This window comes from Ovis canadensis, chromosome 4, assembly GCF_042477335.2.
Source record: "Ovis canadensis isolate MfBH-ARS-UI-01 breed Bighorn chromosome 4, ARS-UI_OviCan_v2, whole genome shotgun sequence".
In the NCBI taxonomy this organism is placed as follows: Eukaryota; Metazoa; Chordata; class Mammalia; order Artiodactyla; family Bovidae; genus Ovis; species Ovis canadensis.
The window spans coordinates 91917384-91924746 of record NC_091248.1 but is presented as its reverse complement, the minus strand read 5'-3'; the positions used below and the strand labels follow the sequence as shown (position 1 = coordinate 91924746).

Below are 7363 nucleotides of genomic sequence, written 5' to 3'. Positions count from 1 at the left end.
TGATGCTCTTTTTTTCCCTTTGAAAGCAGATCAGTGACCCAACCTTGAGTTATAAAGAATAAAACGAAGCAGGTAGATAAAACCAAGCTCGTGTGGACAAGCTAAAGGGTAAGCTGAGCCTGAAATCACAGATTATTACTTTTTCCTTGCCCCTGAAGTTGTGATAGGGACTGAAGGAGAGGCCTTGGGATCCCTCACCGTGTCCAGGGGGCATCAGCAAGCCGAGCGATAGCGTGCCAACCTCATGTCCAGGAGAGGTGTGCCTGGGACCAGCCAGGCTTGGACAACTTGATTCCCAGGCCACGGGGGACCAGTCCCATGTGTAAGCCACTGTTCAGGGCAGGAGCTCTGCTCTGGAGCCTGCCCTCTGTCCAAGAGGGAGAGAGAGTGCTTACCGAAGACTGCTTCCACGCCCACACTCCACTCTTTATTCACGGAAACAACTTGTCCGCCCTGGGTTGAGATTGCTGACAGCTGGCCGCCTGGGGAGCAGATTGGAGGTGGGTTTGGGTCTGTTCCCCAGACTGTGTTCTGAGTGGTCAGGTCTCTGTAAGGCAGCTGCCACCTCCTGGACACATTTGCACACAAAATACTCCTGACTTCTCCCTCCTGCACACTTTGGAGACAAACTGTTGAAGACAGCGCTGTCCTTCCTGGCAGATTATTTCTGCCCTGGGAGTTTGCTTGGTAATTTCACTGTTGGACTGTCTACATTCTTCATTCATTCAAGAAATACCCACCAGGTTCTGCCCATTAAGCTCGGCCCCTGGAATGGGGGTGATGGTAGGGGGGAGGCCACACTGGAGAGCCTGCAATGTGACTGAGGCACAGGACGTGCCAAAGCCTGTTATGCCTGGAGGGGTGCAGGCATGAGCACGAGGCCAGTACTCCGGGGCCACTGCAGGTAAATGGGCCACCAAGGACCCTCTGGCTGAAGTCTTCTGAATTCTGCTTGGAAATGGATGTGAGCTCTAGAGCTACAATCTTTTTTCCTGATCGAAAGCTTATTATGTTTCTGAAAGCTGTGTGAAGTCTTGCCAGGATGCAGGCTGGATAAGAAACAGCTTTGGGAGCTATTTAGGAATTCCCATTTTGGTGTTTGCTGTATACATGGGCCTGATGGCTAGAATTCGGGTAATGACCACATAGTGAAAACCGTCTTGGCAGAAAATATCACACACAGACCCAGAAGTGCTTAAATACAGATTTATTGCAAACCAACACCGGAGACAGGGTGATTTCGCAGGCGGGCACCCCATTTTCCTTGGACCTCAGCTGATGGAGCTCAGTGGCCAAACTGCTCCTGCCGTGTCTGAAGAGAGAAAACAGGCAGAGTGCACAGGTCCAGGGCCCAGGCCAGCAGCGAGGGGTGCAGGCAGCCCACAAGATGCCAAGCCCCCCAGCCTGCCACTCCCAGATGCCGGCAAGCTGCTAGTATCCCCAGTGGGGTGAGGAGAAATGCAAACATCTGAAAATAAAATTGGGCAAAAGGAAGACAACTGACCATGGAGTCCACAGCTCCCAACAGCCAAGGTGCAGGCCTCATACCCCACCCGTTGACGGCAGAGGACCCGCTGGGGGTGGCGGAGGGGAGGAGACAGGCACGGTGCCAGAATGGTTCTCACACAGACCAGTGAGACCTCTCACTACGTGGAACAGGTGAGATCCGGAGGACGCTGAAGGGGGGCCTCAGCAGCTCTGTGACCAGCCTTGGCGACGACAGCCAACAACAGTGCTCCATGCCCCCTTGGTGGTGCTCCCACCAGTCACCAGGTGTACACACCTCCCGTGATGGCATTGGAGCAAACAAGTGCTTCCCAGGAGTGTGTCTACAGGGCCCTGTGAGCCAGAAACCTGCCCCCACACACAGCAATCAACCAGCTCCCACCCACACAACTGAAGGTGGAAGTTTCTAGAAGGAACGTCCCCACCCCCATGGCTCCTCCTCCTGCAGTCCAGCACACAAAGCCCGAGGGCAGGTTCCAGGGTGCAGAGGCCTGCAAGGTAACAGACCAATAGGGCAGCCGCGCGGTCCTGGCGAAGGGCAAGGGCTCTGGGTCCTGGGAGAGCCGCGGGAGCAGGGCCCCAAGCTCTGGGTGGCACAGTCTGGCTTCAGCCAAGAAAGGACCTGGGGCTGCCGTGAGCAGTGACACACCATGAGGTCTCCTGAGGGCACCTGGCCCAGCTCCTCTGACAAGAACCAGGTCCCCCAGGGGAAAGTGCTAGGCCGGGTGGCAGCAGGACAGGCCAATCAGAAGACAGAGACCCTACTGTGCAAGGCCTGAGGCCACCAGAGACTCTTCCAGCACCCAGAACCAGAGACCAGCACGCTGGTTTCCATGGCTCTTCGACGAGGCTGAGGAAGGCGGTGGACGCGCACAAGCAGACAGGCAAGACGACACAAGAACACACCCAGCAAGAGGGCAAGGCGGCAGCTTCCCCAAACTGGCCCTGAGCCCAGCCCTCAGCCTGCACATCCCTGCCTGCGCTTCCACAGCCGAGGGGCACCCACGACCGCCCCGAGCACACGGAGGACAGCAAGCAGAGAGCACAGGAGCGGAGTCACGGGCGCAGGGAGGAGGGAGTGGCAAGCGGTGCCGGCAGGGCCCAGAGCTGTGCCCGCTGAGACAGCCCCTGCTCCCCGACACCCCCTCGCAAGGCGCACAGCCCCGCCCTGCTCTGAAACAGTCTGGAGACGCAGGGCAGGGTGGAGGCCGGGTTCACCCTTGAAACTAGACAGCGAGTCCCCGGCAGGAGGGAGCTGGGGGGCACGGCCGCGGCCCCGCTTCCCTGCCGGCGAGGGCGTCCTCTCCTCCGGTCATTAAAACTGCACAGCCCCTGGGGAGATGTTGAACATGGCCGGGTCGAATCGCTGGCCTCGGAAGGGAGAGCCTTCAGCATCCCACCCCTTCTTCAGCATCTCATGGACTTTCTACAAACAGAAAACAGAGAGGTTAACTGTAGTCACCAGGCCTGCACATCCCAGAGCAGAACTCTGCTCTGCTTCCTCCGGAAGAGGACCTGCCTGGGCTGACAGCAGACCCTCCGCAAGCCCCTGCTCCCCACATTCAGGTTCCAGCCCATCCTGTCCCCAGAGCAACACCGGCCATCTTCCTGGTTTGGATGCTGTCCCTGCTCACCAGGAGTATCTGTCCAAGCTCCAAAGGGCCTGAGGGCCACAGCCCACGGAGCTGTAAAGAGAGGGTCTCTACCCCCCTTTCATAGGGACAAGGCGGGTGGCCTCCAGGCCTGCACTCTCAGACAGTCTAGGAATGACCTAGGCTGTGACTCAAAGGGAGAGACCTCAGGATGTCTGACTGTGTACCCGCCAATCACCGATCCCACAGCCCCTGGGGGCAGGGGCCAAAGCTGTTATCCAAGGTGGGCTCAATCATCCCAGCCTGGACCACCAAGCTTCAGGGCTGGCAGCAGGCGGCTGCGCCGTGTGGGAGGCCCTCACGGCGCCACAGGCCCCGTCCCCCCAGGTCCCCACATCTACACGTCCTCCCTGCAAACACACTGGGCTGGAAACCCTCTCCCCTTCCTTCTGATCAGGAAAAACGAAGAGACTCACGGTCACGGGGCCAGAAAGCCCTACCCACCTCTTAACCTCTAGGCTGACAGAGTGAGCTGAGGGGAAAGCTCCTGGTGTCTGACAAGACCGCAGGGCTCCTGACGGGGCCTTCTCTGCCCCGTTATTCCACCTGAGTGGTGCAGCAGCAAACATGTCAGACACGCAGTGCATACTGCGCTCGGCTCGGCACACATGGCACACGCTAAGGACCTTAGAACAGCACCTGGCACGCCAGCACTAGCCCCGCCCACCCGCGTGCCTCTGGGCGCCGGCAGCCACAGGGTGGCCTGCATCCCATCCCTCCTCCTCCAGCTCGTGCCCACCGCCCCGAGCCTCCTCCTCCTCAGGCTCTCACTCCACACCCCTCAGCTGAGCATCGAGACAAAACCTCTCCAGTGAGCTCTGACTTGAGACACACCCTCTGAGCTCGACCCACCGCGATGTCCCCGCACCCCAGCCTCGTCACGGGCAGTCTGACGGGCCCTCTTGCTCCAGCCCCACAGGGTCCTCAGCCCGCTCCCCACGCTGGTCCTGCCCCAAGCCCCTCACTGCCACCTCCTACTTTCTTAAGCCGCCTCTCCTCCCACCACCCTCATCCAAAGCCACCTGCAGTGTGCTGACTCTCTTCTCGGGACACTTTCCTCCAGGGACCACAGTGACTGTGCAGGGCTTCAATGTCACAGAGGCCAGCTGCCTCACCACCAGGCCACACCAGCTCTGCCGGCTCCTCAAGCCTCCACGCTTTCCTCTCAGTGCCAAACCTGCTCCCCACACTGCGCGTGCCTCAAGGCTCCGTGCGCCTAAGACAGTCCAGGGGGATGCCTGGGAGGCCAGGCCCCGTATGCAGACGTTCGTTCCCAACCCCTGCTGAGCCCAGAGGCGTCCCAGACGGCAGTGCTGGTGCCCCTGCCTCTCCTAACACAGCCCTGAGGCACCGAGCTGTCCAGGAGCAGGTCAGCTGGATGCGGGGTCACCACTGAGACCCGCTGCCTGCACCACCACCCAAGGGCTCCCGTGTGTCCACTGAAGGCCTCCACAGGGCGCTGCACTCAGCCAGGCACTCATGCCGTCACGGTCAGCACTGCCGGGCCCATGGCAAGTCCTGCTAGAACCACCACTTCCGACTCACACCACGGAAGCCTTTCCATCAGACCAGTGTCTTCAGGTTTCTTTTCCAGATGCTTCTTGGATCGGTGGATCCCAGCCCTGAGCTCATCAGCAGGGACCTCTTGCTTCTTATTTAGACCTCACGGCCAAGTGCCTGCCCACTCTGGGGCCGGACATCCAAACTTTCAACAGCTGCCCAGGGCCCTCTCCCATCAGGTCAGTGTTCAGACTGCTCTTTCATCTGGTGGCTGCAGGCAAATGCAGCATTAACTGGATAAAACTACCACCTAAACATGCACAGAGGTGGTTGCACCCCATGTCCTGTGTTAGGCCAGCTCAGGGATTACAGCCTGAGGCCACTTTCCACAGATGAGACCACCAGGTGCCTGAGAGCCAATGGTCAACCTCAGTCCTGGCCTCCAGCCCCATAAGCCCAGGTAAGGTTGGTGAACGAGATCAAGAGATGATTCAGAGACTCGGGGAGGGATGACAGACAAGCCTGAAACTAGCTCAGGGTTCAAACCCCACCCTGCTGCCAGACCAGCTACAGGACCTTCAACACATGCTGTGACCTCTACACCTCAACCCTCCTCTCAAATCCCCGTGCGGTTCACTTGGGACACTGAGAGAGGAACTCTCTTCTCTAAACAGCCACTCTTGAGAGTATCAAACAGGAAAAAGACAGCACGTGTCTAATCCTCCTCTCTGCCACCACAGGCTCCAGACGAGCCTCCTCTCCAGTCACTGATGTCCTCCTGCCCTTCTGTGGCTGCTGGCCAGCCACACTTCTCAGGCCTCTGACTTTGAGAGTGCCTTGGAAAAATTTTCTTCCCCCTGGTCCTTTGTGGTCAAACCTGCACTGGACCCAAGGTAGGGCAGGGCCAGGCTGTTCCTCCTGTACTGAGGGTCTTGGAGGGGCTGAGGGGAGGTATGGCCCCAGTGTGTGAGGTAGGAACACGCGGCCTTACCAGGACCCTCTGGAGAGGCACCTCTCGGCCCTGCCACCTGGGCTCTTGGTCCAGGCACGGAACCAGAGCGCCATCCCAGGCAGTGACCAGGCCCGGGCTGCAGTGTCGGGACCCAGGAGGCAGCTGCACAGATAGCAGCATGCCCCATCCACCCCAGCTCAAGCCCCAGGAAGGCCCAGGAAGTGTGCGTGCCCATACCAGCTCGTGGCTCTGCGGCTTGCCCTGCAGCTTCTGGTGGTAGTCGAAGGTGAGCCGGTCCAGGACGGCGTGCTCCTCCTCGTCCACTGTGGCCATGGAGCGCTCCTTGTTGATCTTGTCAATGTCGATCTGCTCCTCGCCCTCCAGGATGGCACTCCACCAGTATTCGCCCACCTTGTTCAGGCTCACCTGGCACACGAGGGCCGAGACAGGGTCAGGGCTGGGGAGGTGGCACTGGGGACCCAGGGAATGTGGGGACACTGGGGACTCCACTCTCCAGAACTGGGACTGAGTGGTGCCTATGGTCCTTGTCCCCAGGTCCTCTCAGGAAAACAGTGACCCTCCACGGGCATCAGCAACCCCACCTGCTCAGCCACCAGAAGCCCAGCCTGCTCATCAGAGGGGACGTTTCCAGCTGCTCTGAGCTGCACCACCCATGGTAACTGGCCCCTTGTCACAGCCTCCGCAGCTGCCAAGGGAAGCTTGAGCCCAAACAGAAGCTTCTTTCAACATCCACCTGTTGAGCCCCCACTAGCTCACCACCCCAATGACCTTTCCTGCTTCCAAATGCAGCAGCCAGTCTCCTGCCTGCTGGGGTCCCCTGCCAAGGGACCAAGCATTCAGCCTGACAGACTCCCCCACAACCTGACGCCCAGGCTTCTTTGTCCCACCGTCCTCCCTGGCCTGGCCAGGGCGACCACTGCGTGTGACTCACTTCCTGCCCAGCCTCATGGTGTAGCCCAGGGAGGAGACAGAAGAGTCAGGGGGGCATGAGAACTGAGAGACAAGGATGGCGCAAAAGCAGGGCTTGGCCTGAAGGTGAAGTCAAGTACCCGCATCCCAGGGTCCACACAGGGACCTACACCCAGCAGCTGGGTTCTTGGGGAAACTCTCTATCAGCTGACCAAGAATTGACAGGTGAGCTGCAAACCTACCTCACGTTGTCCACTCTCGGACAGGATGAAACCCCCAGGCACGCCCAAAAGGGTGCGGAGGTGACAGAGATGATGACCCCACGACAAGAGCAGCTCTTACTCAGTGCCATGAGGACAGTGTGACTGGCTAGCGGGCAATCCTGACAAGTGACCTCTGTGCAGATACTGCATGCTCACAGGCCGTCAGTCAGCCCACCCCATGGCTCACGGGCTGCAGGGGCAGTGCTGCCAGCTCCGGCCCTCTGCCCCGGTGCACCAAGAGCCCCTACAGAGCCCAGGTCCAGCAGAGCTCAGCCCCAGGCGCTGAGAGTGGCTGAGGAATGGGCGCTGATAGGGCAGGTCACACAGTGGAGACAGCTCCAGAAAAGCGCGAGCAAAGCATCAACGTCAGTATCGCAGCCCAGCACACAACGAGGCTGCCCCACTTCTGAGCATCACGGGTGGACGTGGCTGTGCAGATGGCAAGGGTGAGGCGGCAGGGGCTCTGCCCTCCTCATCAGATGAATGGCCTCTACCCTGCCAACACCACGGTTTCCAGTCAGAGTGAAGTCTCTGTGTCCAGATGCTCTGCCCAGCTGCTC

General features: G+C 59.5%; 1 protein-coding gene across 1 annotated transcript in view; it reads right to left on the bottom strand.

Moving 5' to 3' along the window:
* Positions 1-1192: 1192 nt before the first annotated feature.
* NUDCD3 (NudC domain containing 3) overlaps positions 1193-7363 on the bottom strand; it is a 70246-nt gene continuing 64075 nt past the window's right edge. Inside the window, exons 5-6 of the mRNA XM_069588191.1 lie at positions 5848-6036; positions 1193-2932 (exon numbers count right to left, since the gene is read on the bottom strand). Coding sequence (XP_069444292.1) covers positions 2822-2932; positions 5848-6036 — 300 coding nt within the window. The 3' untranslated portion in view covers positions 1193-2821. The remainder of the gene's footprint in view (positions 2933-5847; positions 6037-7363) is intronic.